Source organism: Ctenocephalides felis, unplaced genomic scaffold (assembly GCF_003426905.1).
Source record: "Ctenocephalides felis isolate EL2017-DRISC unplaced genomic scaffold, ASM342690v1 CF-g0.4_SCAFFOLD_01170, whole genome shotgun sequence".
NCBI classification, from domain to species: Eukaryota; Metazoa; Arthropoda; class Insecta; order Siphonaptera; family Pulicidae; genus Ctenocephalides; species Ctenocephalides felis.
The window spans coordinates 27,440,801-27,460,046 of NW_020537324.1; the positions used below are offsets into that span (position 1 = coordinate 27,440,801).

The following is a 19,246-nucleotide window of genomic DNA, read 5'->3' on the forward strand; positions in this document are numbered from 1 at the left end:
GAAACCAGATGGCACTTACAGGTTTGTTGACCAGTAAGAGTCCAAATCTTCAATCTCCAGTAACACAAGGAACTAAAGACGGCATGGGCATGGGGTTACAAAATCAAATTATTAATAGCAACATGCCCAACAATGTTTGTATGTCAAATTCAATGGCAAATTCTATGCCCATGTCAATGTCTAATAGTAATAATCAGCCTATGAGTTCAATGCAAGGTAAACAAATTAATAACTTATATTTATTACAATTAGATAAAAAAAACTCACCTAATCACAAAAGTTCTATTCATATTTATTACTTGTTCTAAACAGTTTGTTAAGACTATTTTGTTAATTCACAGCTAATTTTTTTTTGCTTTAAAGATTTACTTGATAGAACTTGCTTCTCTCACAATTTTATTCTTTATTTTTCATATGATTATTTAAATAATTATATAAAAAATTTACATTTTCTATTACCTATTTTAGGATTAAATAGTGCAACATCAGTAGGGGGAATGATAATGACGAACAGCTCTATGAATACAGGTGGGCATGCAACTATGGGCGGAGGTGGACTAGTGGTCAATAGTGTGAATAAGCAACCACTTTCAGCTTCTCCAATGATGGGAGGCCAACCAGGGATGCATCACACTCAACATGGTTTATCACAGGTAATGAAAATTTTTTATGTGTGAATTAAGCTTTTAGATAAATGGTATATTTTTATATTTCTAATGTATTTATGACTTTTATGGTATTGGCCTATGACGTAACTTGAAAAATTTGTTATATTTATACAAAATATTTTTATTCAAATATATAACTTTGTGAGAATGATTTTAAGCATATGTTTATGGATTATGTGTGTGTAAGCAAGTAATAATTAACATTTATATTTGCGAGGACACAATGTTCATTATTTTAATGTTGAAATATTTTTGTACAAAATAAATGTGAATGATTATTTTATCATTAAATGAATTTCAATAATATATGTCTGCACTAATATTAAAATATAAACAATAGTGGTTTTAACTAGGTTAGCATAATGTTTACAAGCAGGCTGTCCGAAGCATATTTCGCATTCAAAATCATTGAATTCTACTTCAACATGCAAAGTTTCAATAAAACTATTCAAATTTTTTTTTCAACAGTTCATTAATAGAAGAAACTGTGCGGTCAAAAATCTGAATCTGAAATCGATTGAGGATTTTTTTTTTGCAAAAACATTCATGAAACAATTTTTATTTCATTAACAAAGCTAACAATTTGACAGGTCATAATGTAATTCATGCAAGAGCACGATCGACTCTAAATATTATAGAGATTTAAAGAAAAGTTATTGATTTGAGAACAACAAACTTCTGCTCTAGGAAACTGATAAAACTTATATTGGGTTGAGTTGTGAATGGCTTGAAGAAGGGATATTTACTTACTTTGTGACTCTTCTTACCATTGGTATATTTTTTTACATTAGAATTGAATGACTTATATTTATTTTTCATTTGCAAAAAAATCTTCAGTTGGAAAGGTAAAGCAATCATATTTCGGTTGCAATTCAATGAGTATGTGGGTATCAGTGTACTATATATATATATATATTTTTTTTTTTTGATAATTATATTTATATTATACTATGATGCAAGTTATAGCATTTAAGCAGAAATTTCTATTGTATATATATTACAAAAACATCATAAATGAGTTATTTCAACTCTCAGGGAATGCAGAATGGACCAATGATTGCTCGTGCTACAATGCAGCCAGGAGGTTTAATGGGGCCAAGAGTGGTGGGTCATCATATAGGAGGGCCGCGTATGCAGGCACCAAATATGCCTATGGGCCAAATGGGAAACATGCAAGGTCCACCTTATGGATACAGTGGAAACAGCCCAGTGAATGTTAATGCAATGAAACCCCAACTACCAGGTAATTAATTTAATATGTTAAAAAAATATAATAATGACAAACATTTTTTATAATACTGTAGTAATCCCTGCAAATACAATTTGCCATCATTAAAATATGTTGATAATTTTTGTAGTTTTAATATAATTTTTTTTAACATAATGATTTCACATTTTATGGATATAATTTGAATTCCAATTATTTTGAAAGTTTCATTGTGTTATAATATTATCCTAAATAATAGTTTATAACTGAATTTTTGGTCACTTTTATTTCTGAAATCAGTTGCGGTTGGCATTGTAGCACCACAGCAAAGAGGACCTAACATGGCCACATTACAAAACCGTTTTGTTGCCACTAACACAGCTGTGAATGTACCAGGAGCTGGACAGCAAGTAGGAAATGCTGGTGTTCCAGGTTCTATTCAACCAGGAGTTGTTGGCAATACTGCAACTACTAGTGAAGGAGGTATGGCAGGCCAAACACAACCTCCTGCACCCTCTCCAGCTCAGCCGCAATCTGGTGCTCCTAGTGGGTCTCAACCTGGACCACAAACAGCAACACAACAAATGAACCCATCTCCTGCAACTGGCTTAGGTATATAATTTTTTTTATCAATTTGCTTAAGAAACTTCATTTGAAAAATGCTAATTTGATTTAATAAACACTTTGTTAATAAAATTCATTTTTTTTATCTTTTGGTTTTTTTTAAAATATATATATATATATATATATATATATATATTTATTTATTTATTTATTTAATGGGATGTGTAAAAGTTTTAATTAAGATTTATGGTGTTTCAAGAATTTTTTTATGAAAATATTGCTTTAATGTTACAACAATTAATATGTAATATAAATTTTCAGCGGATCCCGAAAAGCGCAAATTGATTCAACAGCAATTGGTTTTACTTTTGCATGCACACAAATGTCAACGGAGAGAATCTATGGCAAATGGTGAAACTGGTCAGTGTAGTTTGCCTCATTGTAAAACAATGAAGGGTGTTTTAAATCATATGACTACATGCCAAGCTGGAAAAAGCTGTGGTGTTGCTCATTGCTCAAGTTCACGACAAATTATTAGTCACTGGAAACATTGCACAAGATCTGACTGTCCAGTTTGTTTGCCATTGAAACAGGCAGATAAAAATAGAAATAATAACACTAATGGTGAGTAGCATTATTATTTTAATAGACTATCTAAACTAGAAATTTTATTAATTATTTTATGTTTATAATTGCAGCTGCCACTAATCCTATACCGAATAGTCAAACTCCAAATCCTTCTCCTTCAGACATGAGGAGAGCATATGATGCTCTTGGAATAACACCTCCTGGTCAACCTGGTGGTGCTATATTACCAAATAGTTGCAATATGGCAGGTCAAGGACCTAGACCAGTTCGACTTGTTGCTCCTGTAGTTTTGGGTTCTACCAACCAGTCTAATATGACTCAAGTTCGTGTATTGGGTCCTAACCAGAATCAAATAGGCACTAATCAAAACCAAGTGCTTGCACCAAATGTTAGTTTACCTTTGAGTTCGGATCCTTCCTCAAATCCTATTAGTCAATCAGGAGTTCCGGTACCGTCAGTTTCTCAAACATCAACAAGTTTACAACAGTCTGTTAATATGCAGTTATTTGGAGGATCTGATCAGCAAGCTAATTCAGTTTTAGGAGGTGGTGTCTTGGGAGGCAATAATCTGTCTTTACCAAGTGGTTTGCAAGCTGGGCAAGTGACAGCTGCTCCTGTGCCTGGAACCAAAGAATGGCATCAGTCTGTAACGCCTGATTTAAGGAATCACTTAGTTCATAAACTGGTACAAGCAATATTTCCGACTCCGGATCCCCAAACTATGCTTGATAAACGTATGCATAATTTAGTGGCATATGCACGGAAGGTAGAAGGTGATATGTATGAAGCAGCTAATTCTCGATCAGAATATTATCACTTATTAGCTGAGAAAATTTATAAGATACAAAAAGAGCTAGAAGAGAAACGCCTTAAGAGGAAAGAACAGCAGCAAATGCAACAGCAACAGCAGCAACAAGTGGGTGTTGTTGGACAAGCAATGAGAGCGACAGGCCCACAAATTCTATCTCCAAATCTAGTTCGTGCTCCTGGACAACCTAACATGCCAGGTGCTGTAATACCAAATCAGCCAAATTTGCCTGGCCACAATCTTCCTGTTCAACAACAAAATATTACAGGAAATACTTCACAAGGTATTCCAACTCACTCCCCTGGCATGAATATAAATTTACCAATTAGGGCACCCTTTTCTGGACAGCATAATATGGTGGTTGGACAACCCGGCCAAAGTCCCAACAGCAATAATATGACTCAACCAAATATGGTTGTACCAAATTCAGGCTTGTCACCTTTTGGACAGACTATTGCACCAAGTCCTAATATGACTCCTCCTACAGCTACAACTCCAAATGTGCCTGGAAACAATCAATTTTCAAATTCGAATGGACCAAGTATTCCGACAACATCTCCGGCTCCTAATATGCAATATCCTGATGTTATGAAAGCTCGCTTGGCTGCTGCTCAAGCCTCAGCTTCAGTTAATACATCTGCAAATCAGGCAACTGTGCCTTCTCAAGGACCCTTTGGGAAACACTCAGCAAACAATATGCAATTTAATAACATGCAACAGAATAATCGAGTAGGTGGTCCAATGCCACCAACTCCAACATCAGAAAATCAACTTTCCCAAGTTCCTGTGCCGAGTCCAAGTCCTAATATGGTACCTTCAAATACATCAGTGCCTAGTACAATGCCTGGAACACCAAATATGGCATCCACATTGCCACCCCACCCAGATCAAACACCTCCACCTAGCCTTACATCTCCAGTTTCGAATAGTAACGTGACCCTGGGAAAAAGAATTGGGGCCGATAGATCTTCATTGAATTCCAGAAGTTCACAAATGGCTGCACTTGTGGCTGCTGCTAATGATCAAGAAGAGGAAACATCTCCTTCTCCAACAAAGCAAAGTGGTAAATTGGAAATGAAGTATGAGAGTGCTGAAATTAAAAGAGAAGAGGGAGAATCAAATCACATGACAAAGGGGGACAACTCCAGCAATGGTGTTAAAACAGAAATTAAAACTGAACCTATGGAAGATGGAGAGGTTAGAAAATAAACTTAGTTTTTGAAATCCTTCTGCTAAATGACATCATATTTACATAAAATTTAAATACTTCCAGATCACAGTTAAAGAAGAGATTAAAGAGGAACCTGGAACACCTAGATCACAAAGTGATATAATGGATATTAAGCCTATGGTTCCTGAACCCATTCAATCAAGTGTTCAAGATAAGAAACGGAAATGCTGTAAGTTGATTTATACTATTCTATATATTTTTACAATATAGGCAAAAGTATGTACTGAATTTTAATTATAATTATGATTTCAGTATTTAAACCTGAAGAACTTCGCCAAGCATTAATGCCAACCTTAGAAAAATTATATAGGCAAGATCCAGAATCTTTGCCATTTAGAGAACCAGTGGATCCAATTCTTTTAGGAATACCTGATTACTTCAATATAATAAAAAAACCTATGGATTTATCATCTATTAAAAGAAAGTTGGACACAGGACAATACAGTGATCCATGGGAATATGTAGATGATGTATGGCTTATGTTTGATAACGCCTGGCTTTATAATAAGAAGACTACAAGGATACACAGACACTGTACAAAAGTAAGTAAAAATATTGATTATATGCAAAATTGCTTTAACCAATGGTAACAAAGTTAATATTTCTACTTCTCAATGGGAAACCGAAACTTCTCAAACCAGAAAATCCAATTTGCTAATTTTGTTTTCTTGAATGCCGATTTCTATAATATATATTTTTAGTTTGTTCAAATTATATACATATTTAACATGATACATATAAATTTTACATAAAAGAAAAATCTTCAAAAACATTACATAATTTTTAAATAAAAATGAAACAACTAAAACCTACAGATCACTGTCACCATCATTTTGCGCGGGTGGTTTGAAAAATTTGTCTAAAGTTGTTTGTTCTGTCTTCTTGTCTATTTCTTCCTTTAGTGATTTATAACAGCTAATGGCTGAGTTAATTCCTCGAGAGACATTAGCGCTACGTTCGACGTCAGGATCGTTTTCAAGGAGGATGTTTATTCCTTGTTCAAAATATGAAAAAGCGCTTGTTATGATTTTTTGTTAGCTGTTTGGATACAACAGGTTCTGTATCTTCATCAATTGCCGGCTCTACTTGCAACTGAAGGAGTTTCTCATATGTAAGGGGTTCCCTATCAGCTGCAAGTAGATCCAGCACATCAGATTCGTTTAAATCTTCAAAACCGAGATTGCGCAATATATCGACATAGAGATATTGCTTTAGATTTGCGGAAAAGTGCAAAATTTTTCGTCAAAACTTTTACAAAAAAAATCCTCTAACGATTTTGAAAATAAAAACCCTTTGAAAAATATCAGTTTTGAATCATACTGATTAATTTTTGGTAAAGATTGGCTGGACCGTTTCTTACTAGTTAATTATTGAAAACATTTGGGCGGTTTTGATAAAACTTTGTATGACAAAAGATTTCGTGGTGTATAAACTAATATACATAATATTACGACTATTATGTTTGGAATATGTCTCACTTAGAATCAACGCCGTGTATATTTCGTTCAGTTGTGCACTTTCACTGATTCCTTCACTGTTTAGTTAAAACAATTACAGATTTTACATAATTGCGCATGATATCAATTGGAAATTGAATTGATTAGTTTTTAGTAAAAACTTTTTTTTTTCAAATGAACAGTTGAAAATTTTATTGTAGCAATATGTAAGCTTCCTAAGCCATTCTGAAAAGATTAACAACAAAATTAAAAGGTGTATGTGTTTGTATGTATGACTTTTCGCCGTTTTTCTTTAAAACGGCTGTATCGATTTCAAAAGTTTAAAAGCCATTCCGTGAAACTTGAAAAGAACTAGCGCTGATTAATTTTGCGAGACGATCGGTCGACCTTTTACTTCCAAACTGCAAAGTGTAAAAAGTGCAAGTTTTTCCCTTTTGTTTGGCGACGTTTTCTTTCATTGAACAATTGATAGCATTCAAAATATTTTTTGGATATAACGATATAGTATCTTTGTCAAATTGTATGAAATCGAGTAATCTGCAATACTTCCTAACGTCATATGATCCTGTAGAAACTCGTTGTACTTATAAGGTTGTACTTTAAGCAAATATATGGTTAAAATCATTTTAAATCAGCAATCAGTTTGTTAAAATACTGATACACGAACTTCCCGATATGTGTAAATAATCAACTTAATCAATAAAATATAAATTAATTTATGAGTGATTAAAAGTATTCCGAGTGTATTTATTACACACTATTGAAAACGAACGAACACTCTATCGTTATACTAAGTAATTCGTCCAATTTTAATTTTAACAAATGTCAAAAAAATACTACTAATTTTCTCAAACTTCGAATTTTTAAAATTGAATTAAAAAATTGTATTACTTGTGGTAAGGCCGTAGTAATATTTCAGTAAGTTCTATAAGACCATGATATATATCGCCAAAAAAAGTTCCATAAAAATCGGCTTAAATATTTTTCTAATTACAAAGGAACGGCTTGGCAGATCGTCGCAAAAACTGACGAACGATAGTCCTCATTGAAATACATAAAATGGCTTTTAAACGTCGATGAAAGGTCTAATTTTGACAAATGCCAAAAAACGATTCTAATTTTTGCACACTTTAAAGAATTTTTTAAATTCAAATTAATTTAGTATGATCTATAGGACTATGGTATCTACCGTCAAAAAAAATCATAAAAATCGTCGAGAAAAAATTTCTTTAACACTTTATTACAAGAAAACGGCCCGGCCGACCTTTACCAAAAACTAGTCAGCACGATTCCCAACCAATACCTTTCGAACAGTTTTTGTATTCTCAAAATCGATTCAGAATTGCAGGCTAAAACGTGGACGAAAAAAATTCGCTTTTCTACGATTTACGAAGAAACGGCTTGGCTGATAGTCGCGCAAAATTGATAAACGCTAACCTTCATCGAGATACATTGAATGGCTTTGAAATTTTTGAAATCGGTCCAGCCGTATTTGAGAAAACGTCGATTTACGGCATAAAATCTGTTCACATACACATACAAACATCAATACTTTTTCCAAATTTGGTCTCATTCGATTCAGAATGGCTTAAAACGTCGAGAAAACACAAAATTCGCGAATCGGATTTTTTGATGAAAAAATAAACTTCTCCTGCGGGAAGTTAATAATGCGATAAACTCAAGTAAAATAGATGGCGGCGTGGTCAAATTCAAGTCAGGTCTACAAGACATTTTAAGCTGCAGGTCTAAAAATTTGGATTTCATTGTCAATATGCGAATTCATTTTGAAAATCGCATTTGAATATATGCTAATCTGGGTTTAATGTTGCCTAAATCCAATTTGTTGGTAATCCTGTTGGTGTTAACTTCTATGTAAAAATTGCTATTGACATCAAAGCAAAGTGCCACTTATACCTACTTATATATGTTTTTTTAATTTTAGCTATCAGAAGTCTTTGAGCAGGAAATCGATCCTGTCATGCAAGCATTGGGTTACTGTTGTGGACGTAAATACACTTTTAACCCCCAAGTACTTTGCTGTTATGGTAAACAATTGTGTACAATACCGAGGGATGCAAAATATTTCAGTTACCAGAACAGGTTTGTACATTGAGTTACATTTTAATGTAAATAATCTCTATGTAATAAATAATAAATATTTTTATCTTTTTCTTCAAGGTATACGTTTTGCCAAAAATGCTTTAATGATATACCAGGTGATACAGTAACTTTGGGTGATGATCCACTGCAACCTCAAACGTAAGAATATTATTTTTTATGATAAACTAATAAGATAACTAATATTATTTATTATCATTTATTTACAGTGTGATCAAAAAAGATCAGTTTAAAGAAATGAAGAATGATCATTTAGAATTAGAACCTTTTGTTGTATGTGGTGATTGTGGTAGAAAGCAACACCAAATATGTGTTCTACACTTAGAGCAAATTTGGACAAGTGGTTTTGTGTGTGATAATTGTTTGAAAAAGAAAGGTGCTAAACGGAAAGAAAATAAATTTAATGCTAAGAGATTGCCAGTATCAAAATTAGGCATATATATTGAAACAAGGGTAAATAATTATTTGAAAAAGAAAGAAGCAGGTGCTGGTGAAGTTCACATACGAGTTGTAGCTAGCTCAGACAAAGTTGTTGAAGTCAAACCAGGCATGAGAAGCAGGTATATAATTTTAAGCAATCTATTTTATTACAAATTGACATTTTAATATATTTACCATTTGAATTGTGCATTTTAGGTTTGTTGAGAATGGAGAATTGCGAGGTGAATTTCCATATCGTGCAAAGGCCTTATTTGCTTTTGAAGAGGTAGATGGAACTGATGTATGTTTTTTTGGAATGCATGTTCAAGAGTATGGATCTGAGTGTCCTGCACCTAACACAAGGAGAGTTTATATTGCATACTTGGATTCTGTACATTTTTTTCAGCCTAGGCAATACAGAACGGCTGTTTATCATGAAATTTTATTAGGTAAGGCATTTTGGCAAAGAATTTATTTTCAATTTTTTAAGATGAGGTTTCAAGTTTTTTTTTTTTCTTTTTTAGGTTATATGGACTATGCAAAACAATTAGGTTATACAATGGCTCATATATGGGCCTGTCCCCCGTCAGAAGGTGATGACTATATTTTTCACTGCCATCCAGTTGAACAAAAAATTCCTAAGCCAAAGCGATTACAAGAGTGGTATAAGAAAATGCTTGATAAAGGCATTATAGAAAGAATTATATTAGATTATAAGGATATCTTAAAACAAGCAATGGAAGACAAATTATGCAGTGCAGCGGATTTACCTTATTTTGAAGGAGATTTCTGGCCTAATGTATTAGAAGAAAGTATAAAGGAATTAGACCAGGAAGAAGAAGAAAAGCGAAAACAGGCAGAAGCTGCAGAAGCTGCTGCTAATGCTGTAAGTTTATCAACATAAGTTAGAATATTGTTTTGAAATTCCTTGTTTTATCAGCAAACGAATATTAATCCTTAAAAAATTTTCAGATATTTTCGCATTCGGATGATAATGAGATTGGCCCAGATGGGAAGAAGAAAGGCCAAAAGAAAGCTAAAAAATCAAACAAATCCAAATCTAGCCAGCGAAAAAATAGTAAGAAATCTAATGAACAGCAAACTGGTAATGATTTAAGTGCAAAAATTTTTGCTACCATGGAGAAACATAAAGAAGTCTTTTTTGTCATCCGACTTCACAGTGTTCAGTCCGCTGCAAGTTTGGCTGTAAGATTTACATCTCTTTGTTGATAAACAAGCCTTATAATAATATAACCTAATAATCCATTACTAATTTACAGGCTATTCAAGATCCTGATCCTTTGCTTAACTGTGACCTTATGGATGGTAGAGATGCATTCTTAACTATGGCACGTGACCGGCATTATGAATTCAGTTCTTTAAGAAGAGCTCAATTTTCCACTTTGTGCATGCTTTGGGAATTGCATAATCAAGGTCAAGATAAGTTTGTTTATACTTGCAATGCTTGTAAGTCCCATGTGGAAACTCGTTGGCATTGCTCTATATGTGATGTAAGTATTATAAACTTTTTCTTTCTGTTTTTTTTATAAGGATTTTGATCTATTTATCTGTATTTTTTTATAAGGATTTTGATCTGTGTACCAAATGCTACAAGAAAGAGGACCATCCACATAAAATGGACAAACTCGGCTTGGACATTGACGACGGTTCAACCCCTGCTGACCAGAAACAGACAAATCCTCAAGATGCTAGAAAATTATCAATACAGCGTTGCATACAGTCATTGGTACATGCTTGCCAATGTAGGGATGCTAATTGTCGTCCACCTTCTTGCCATAAGATGAAACGTGTTGTACAACACACTAAAAATTGTAAGAGGAAGACAAATGGTGGATGTCCAATTTGTAAGCAATTAATTGCTTTATGCTGTTATCATGCTAAGCATTGTCAAGAAACTAAATGTCCAGTACCTTTCTGTTCAAGTATAAAACATAAACTTAAACAACAGCAATTACAGCAAAGGTTTGTTTGATTATTTTTTATATTTATACTATATTCTTAATATTACTATTAATAAATAATTTATAATCAGTCTTATAAAAATATAATTCGATGCATTTAACTACATTAAAGTTATTCGATTGTAATAAGAATGTGGTAACTAGTACAACTCTGTATGACTGTATGACTTTTTTCAATATTTTATTTTAAATTTACTATGTTTTTTTATTTTTTTCTATTATGGTTGGTTACTCTTATAAACATGACCTAAATTAAAATCTTAATATTTATTTTTTATATTTCAGATTACAGCAAGCACAATTGCTTCGTAGACGTATGGCTGCAATGAATACCAGAACTGTAACATCAGGCACAATAAGTGACAGTCCTGTGGGAAGTGGGACGGGTATGTCAGGCATGTCTATGAGTGGTGCAGGTGCAATGTCACCTGATGTACAAAGCCCAGCATCATCAGCACAACAATCTCAGCAACCTGGGTTAACTGGAGCTGGTCCTGCGTCTCATGGAGGAATAGGAATGAAAGCAGGCACACAGACACCACCAGCCAGTGTATTGCAAGTGGTTAAGCAAGTAAGTATTAGGATAATAAATATTATAAAGATAGATATCATAATACAAATTAATACTAATTAAATTTTCAATCTATGAATTTTCTACAATTTTCATTACTTTTAACCTCGGTTAAGGACATATGTATCGGCCAGCATGTTCTTGATATGTTTTTCTGAGCTGTTAATTTACATACAGCAATCTATTTGTTGGTTTCTTGAAGAGGTATACTTCATTTAGCCAACTTTGTTAATTTGGTACAGCCTCATTTTAAAGTTTTTTTTTAAGAAAACAGTATTTAATGGAATTAAAAAATGGTGGTGTGTGACATAAAATACCAATAAAATATTTCAATGCACTTTAATAATTTGTTCACACATTCTTGTAAAAAATATTTTTAATATATTTTATAATAACAACAATACTTTATTTTTACCTGCTAACACAAAGCTTATATATAGTATTAACCCCTTAACTTACAATTTAGATTCGAAAATGTCGGCCCAAAGTTGTTCAAGCTGGCGCGGTGTTGTGACCATTTTCCCTCATAGTGTACGGTTTATCACAAAAATAAGATTAATTTTGTGTTTTATAGTTTTGTATGAATAAATATTTTAAAATACTAGCGTTCACCATACCGGGCCACGCCCGTAATGCGTAATATTTGCTTTTGGCCCGAATATCGTACGCGGGCTATGCCCGTAATATTCTTAGGTCCTTTTGGCCTAGCAATCGCATGCGGGCTCTGCTCGTCATTTTAACTTAAAGGGTTAATATATTTTGACTATTTGATTCTGTAGTTGAAGTATAATTTATCTATTTGAACTACATAATTTTGAAACAACAATTGAGTCTACTCAGTGTTTGAATTTGAAATAACACTGAGATTTTTGTACTGATTCATTGAGAGATGCATTTAGAATTAATTTATAATTCTAATATTTTACATCAGCATTTTGAAAAACTGTTCCTCAAGTTTAATATTTTATTAATAATTTTTTTCAATAAACATTTTAAAATTTTGAGATCATTGAGTGACAGTGCACTAACATATTATACATATATACATGAGATTGATCAAAATGTTTTCAATATATCGAAATGTGTGTTATATTAACTAGTTGAAAGTAGCATTTTGCCTTAAGGCAAGTTGCATGAACTTCCCAAAATGTGTAATAATTGACTTAAGGGGTTATATACAGTTAATGTTCCAAAAGAAAGCCATTTTCTAAATTTTTTTCTGTGAAAACAATTAAATCAATCCATACAAAATTTCCAGGGCCATATAGGAGACCCTCCACCTATTTGAAAACTTCTCGGGTGCTTCTCGCGCGCGACTATGCTAGTTGCGCGAAAAACTGACAAATGATAGTCCTTATCGAGTTACATTGAATGGTTTTTAAATGTTTAAAATGATTTATACATATTTTCAATAATTTATGCCTATTAATTTGTCAACAAGTTACTTTTATCAGTAAATCTGTGTTTCAAATATGTTTGCCTTGGAATTTTTCTAATGAATGTTTGAAAAAATATTCTGATTATTAATTTTTTTTATCAAGGTTCAAGAGGAAGCTGCGCGCCAGCAAGCACCTCATGGGGGTGGCGCTTATGGTAAAGGCACATCCACTGGTGGTCCTGGTTCTGTTCAGATGCAACCAATAATTGGTATACAGCAACGACTGCCAGGCCATCTTACAAATCAAGTTCAACAGAATGCAGTTGGGCCACAAGGCAATTTGGTTTCCATGGAACATTGGGTTCCACAGCGTTATCCAACACATCAACAAGTTACGACAATGGCTGGACAGAGGCCGCCTAATGCATTAATGGGTGGTGTGATGCATCAGCCTCAGGTAATATTAAAGTTGTTAAATTAGTTTAATGTTTTCTTAGACAATTGGATCAATTCATTATCTAAATTTAAAATACGTTCAGTAGATAATTAAGTTATATAATATACTTGATAATATTTGGTTTTACTTATTATATGATGCCCAAAATAAATATCTCATTGAAATATTGAATGACAAAGTAAATTGTCCCAATTATTGAAAGCTCAACGAGTTTTGTTATTCATGTAGATAAAATAGATTTATGAAATGTGTTATAAATTCGATCTATATTATTAGCAGCAGCAAGTGATTGGAATGGTGCAAAATGTGAACCAGCAACAACATTTTGTGAATCAAAACCCTGGAATGCCTGTTGGACAAATTCGGCCTGGCGGACCACAAATGACAGGAATGGGACAACAACCTGTACAACATAAACAAGCACTGCAACAACTTATGCAAACTTTGAAAAATCCTGCTTCAAATGATCAACAACAACAAATACTTAATATACTTAAAAGTAATCCTACACTCATGGCAGCTTTTATAAAACAAAGACAGGTAGGTCTTATAATTCAGATAAATATAATGAATACATTTGATATAAATTATCTAAAGTATATTCACAACTTATGAATTTATAACACATACTTCACAGTAGAATAGTTAAATGTGCTGCTCTAAACACTTTTGCACAATCTTGATAAAAAAAATATTTGTGGTCATATCTCAGTTATGAATAGAATACTTACACATTTGATTTTTGATTTAGGCGGCTCAAAACAATGGTGTAGTTGGAAATAATTCTGGTGTTCTGGCTAATCAAGTTGGTCAGCAACAACAGCAACAGCAAGTTGTTCCTCAACAAGGGATGCAGCCTGGGCAACATATGGTGGGAACTCCACAAGGTCCTAATCCACATGTTACTGGACAACCTGGTATGAATGCAGGTATGAAGCCTGGATCAAATAGAATGCAGATTCCTAACATACTACAACAACAAGGACAGCAGCAAGGTCATCAAGGAATGGTAAAAAAATTTGAATACCTTTGTAAATCATGTGAAAAATGTTATTTTCGTCAATTTTTAATATAATTGTAGTATATTTTCTTTTGCATGTCTCAATGTACTTAATATTAAACTCATATGAGCACCCACTTGCATATGATGATTTCATAATGATATTCTAAATGTTGTTTGGTCTTCATTGAATATGTCATCCAATTCAGAATAGAACATTTTTTTAAACTTATTTTTACATCTTGTTCATACAACTCTTATAGCTTTCTCAATATTTTTATTACACTTCAATGCATGACACATTTTTATAATTTTTTATTTATTCAGTTTTACCAGTTTTACAGCTATTTGCTAAAAGTTTGCTATTTTCACTTGCAGGGAGGTAATCAAATGAATGTTCAACAACAACAGTGGTTCAAGCAGCAGATGATGTTGCAACAACGACAACAGCTGCAACAACAGCAGCAGCAGCAGGGTGGAAACTTTGCTGCTCCACCATATCCACAGCAAAGGTCGCGAGGGCAACTGCCTGCACAGCTTGGAGGAGTTGGCTCTTACCAGAATGCCTTTCCAACTGAACAACAATACAATATGCAAGGAATGAAACCAGTTCCTCCACAAACTCCTTCACCACAAGGTAAGATTCTAATTTAATTGCTTTTTACTTAATTGGTAATGAATTTTACATTAGTAATTTACATTTGATATAAGAAAATGCGCAATATATTCACAAAAACTAAAGGATCCAAACAATGCACTGTGAGAAATTTTAGTACAATAACCGTATCTTCGAAATTTTTACAAAATTATTTTTTTTATCATAATATACATAGCTTATAATAATAATTTTAATTTATTTTGTGATAAACATTATTACCAAAGGGGTATTCCAGTTTAGAGGCTTGGATTTTATGTGATTATTGAAGGGACATAAAAAAGGCAAACAAAATTTTACTATTATTTTACATGCAAGTTATTATTGTTTTGAATACATAAATAATTTGAAAGTGGCATTTAGCATGAAAGGAAGTTGCATGAACTTTCCGAAATGTGTTATAATATAAATTTAGGATATTTAGGTGTAATTTTGAAATGTTTATTTCAAAAATAAAGTGTTCATATATATTCTAGTTTATGGTTCCAAATTCTAATGAATTGAAAAAATTTGATATCACAACTTTGACACAAATTTTGACTATATTTCTTTAAACTTTGATGAATTTTTAAAATTAAACTACTTGCCGTAGGGCCGCCAAATTTAAGTATGTTCTTAGGATCATGATATCTCTATCAAAATAACAAGTTTTATCGAATTTTTTTTTTATTAGTTAATTACGAAGAAACGGCTCGGCTCCGCCGATTTTCGCTCAAGAAATGGCTCGGCCGATCTTCGCTCAAAAGTGAGAAATGATAGTTCTTATCAAGTTACTTAGAATGGTTTTTAAATTTTTGAAATCGGCTCAGACGTTTTTGAGGAAACGTCGATGAATGGTCTATCTTTGACAAACGCCAAAAAAACGTTACTAATTTTTTTTAAAACTTTGACGATTTTTTTTAAATTAAACCACTTGTCGTAGGGCTGTAATATTTTAGTATTATCTATAAAACCGTGGTATCTATCGTCAAAAAAATAATAAGAAAGAAATCGATTCAGAATTGTAAGCTAAAAAGTGGCCAAAAACTTTTTCACTTTTCTGCTATTTAGAAAAAAACGGCTTGGCCGATCTTCGCGCAAAACTGACAAACGCTAGTCCTCATCGAGATAGATAGAATGGTTTTTAAATTTTTGAAATCGCTCTAGCCGTTTTTGAGAAAACGTCGATTTAAGGTCAAAAATCGGCTCACACACACACATACTTTTTCCAAATTTGATCTCATTCGATTCAGAATGGCTTGAAACGTCGAGAAAACATCAAATTAGTGAATCGATTTTTTTATGAAAGCAGAAACTTTAATGAATATATATATTATTACTCTAGAATAGTATCACATTTGTATGAAATATCAAAAACAAATTTTTATTTGCAAAACAGCGACTACCTGGTAGATTTAACAGGTAGATATATTAACGTTTTATGAGCGAAATTCAAATGCAATCATTTTATGTTCATTTTAGGCATGATGGGCCCACCAACTCACAATGCAATTCAACAACAACTAATGCAACAACAGCAAGCTGTTCGATCGCCGCCTCCAATTCGTTCTCCCCAGCCAACACCTTCTCCTAGAGCTGTACCTTCAGCTTCCCCACGGGGGCACCAACAGCAGCCTTCTCCTTCACCTCATGCCATGCTTAATCCTACACATTCACCTGCCCCATCTATTCAATCTAACCAATCAGATCTCACTGACCTACCAGGTATGACCCCTCAAGAGCAGCTTACCAAATTTGTTGATCAACTTTAGTGATTGTGAGTGCTAATTACAATTTTATCCAGACTTTATAAAATTGTTAGTATGCGAGTGAGTGGAACAAAGGTTGTACAGTGCTGTGTTATAAAAGAAACATTTTGTAAGTAATGATAATATAAATAACTTATACAAGATTAGTTAATTGAAAAACATTTTGCAACTTATATTAAATTATGAATAATGTACCAATTGTACAGATGTTGGTTTTTGCAACGATTCAAAATGATATTAATTTGATATCAAGGCCATGGTAATTTTATTAAATAATCATGATGCATAGACTATTACTTTAGATAATTAAATTATTGTATATATTATATTCTAGTTTGAAGAGCAGATTTAATAAAATATAGAATTTTATACTATTGATGACTTTCAAATACTTTTGTTTTTATTTTTACGTTCTAAATACTCTTAATAGTTGCAATTTTAAGCAATGGAATCACATGTTTTTTGGATAGTAATTATATTGTGTCCATGTAATATTGTGGGTGTGATACATATTTTTCTTGTGTTAATATTAGATAGAAAGATGGTGTTTCTCACATGAATGTGCACAAGTAAATTGTAAATATTTTGTATTTTTCCATAGATTTTTGTATTAGTTTATTATTTATATGTAGTAAGCATTAATTATTTAAATTTGTTGATTTATATGTTTAATACATGTTTAAGATTATGATTGGCTTATAAAAATTTAGTTAAAAAGTTTTACAGTAATTTGAACAGTTGTTTGACCCAGTGGAGTACTTAGAAAAATCATAGTGACTGAAATTATGAGTAACAAGTATTAAGTTATATTTTATAAACAAAATCATGATTTAGTAGCATGTATGTATCATAACTACATATGAAATAATCATATATTCAGAATATGTTATGTCATTCATATATAACATACTAGGAATGACATTTATATTTGTATTTATGTATTATATGTCATATGAAGATTTTTTATATAAATGTCTCTAGACAGGCATAATCTATATTCTAAATAATGTTTAAGAATTCATTGTATAGATATTCCTAACAAGAGATATAAAAAATATATAGAATGATTTTATATAATAGAGTTAATTTTGTTTTTCAAAGCACATTTTTAAATTATGAGAGCTACTAGTAAATGTAAATAGTTCTGGGAGTCGTGTACAATATAATTGAAAGGCAAGAGGGATGAGCTAGGCTGTGTTAAATAAAAATGTAAAACAAGTTATTTTTGAGTTTAGATTAAATAATTGATGAGTGTAATAATGTTTTGACGAGCGTGAGCAACTACCTAAAGAGGAATACAAATTTGCATTATACTTTAAAATAAATGTGTACATGGCCTTTGCTGTTTGCATTTGTATATTTGTATATATAATAACTATCTGTGCTAGTATATTTTAAGAAATCATTTGACATGAATATTTATGATTATTTGTTTTAATTAATACGAATTAAAGTAAAAGAACAAAAAAATGTAAGTATGATTAGGATATTTAATATATTATTATTGACTATAAGTAAATCTAAATACAATGCCAATAATATAGCTATTGTGAATACAAAATAAATTAGCTGTATTTAAAATATAAAAGCCTTTTTTATTTAGTTTCATTTTCTTTCAGTTTAAATTGCTTTAGGCCATTATTTGAAGAAGGTAAAATGAGAAATATAAATAAAACACAAACGCAAAACAAAATCATGATAAATGATAATATTCCTTCGCAAAGTTATTGCAAAATTACAAGTGAAATATAAATCAATAAATGAAAAAATAATAACATTGACCATCACATCTTGAAAATCAAGCACGACTTAGAGTCATGCAAAGGAATATTTTTATTGACCAAGATTTTGTTTTGTGTTTATATTTTAATAACATACGTGTTTTGTATTTACTGAGAAATAGTCAAATGGGGACTCGAAATATATGAATCGAGGAAATTCATTTTAAGAAACATTTTTAGATTAATTTCTATTTTATTATCTGGATGGATGCTGGTTAAGAAGTATTTTGTTTAATCAATATATTTATTACCATGTGAAAAAGTATATATATATATATATATATAAATATATGTAAATATATATATTTATTTGAAAATATGAATAAACTCTTTTTTGTATTAATTTATTAAATGATATTAATTTTACAAACATTTTGAGACTAACTTTTTCTCATCATCAGTGTATTATAATTTAAAATCTATAATATGGAAATTTGAAACAGCATTATGTGTTACCCGTTATTAATGATTGATTAGTAAGAACAAGTTGCAACGGATAACACATAATGCTATTTTAGATTTTAAATTATAATACACTGATGATGAGACAAACCTAGTCTCGAAACGTTTGTAAAATTAATATTTAATAAATTAGTGCAAAAGAACAGTGGGT

At 31.8% G+C, this 19,246-nt stretch overlaps 1 protein-coding gene across 1 annotated transcript; it reads left to right on the forward strand.

Moving 5' to 3' along the window:
- The first annotated feature begins 24 nt into the window (after positions 1-24).
- Positions 25-17,145, forward strand: LOC113368392 (CREB-binding protein). The gene is made up of 22 exons (XM_026609937.1): positions 25-216; positions 469-653; positions 1,704-1,911; positions 2,176-2,487; positions 2,761-3,063; positions 3,138-5,032; positions 5,109-5,235; positions 5,319-5,608; positions 8,466-8,623; positions 8,702-8,782; positions 8,851-9,201; positions 9,278-9,510; positions 9,586-9,947; positions 10,034-10,267; positions 10,342-10,572; positions 10,647-11,044; positions 11,329-11,614; positions 13,156-13,449; positions 13,726-13,989; positions 14,201-14,458; positions 14,828-15,086; positions 16,566-17,145. The coding sequence occupies exons 1-22, from the start codon at positions 84-86 to the stop codon at positions 16,853-16,855; spliced, it is 7,152 nt and encodes a 2,383-aa protein (XP_026465722.1). The 5' UTR covers positions 25-83; the 3' UTR covers positions 16,856-17,145.
- Positions 17,146-19,246: the final 2,101 nt, after the last annotated feature.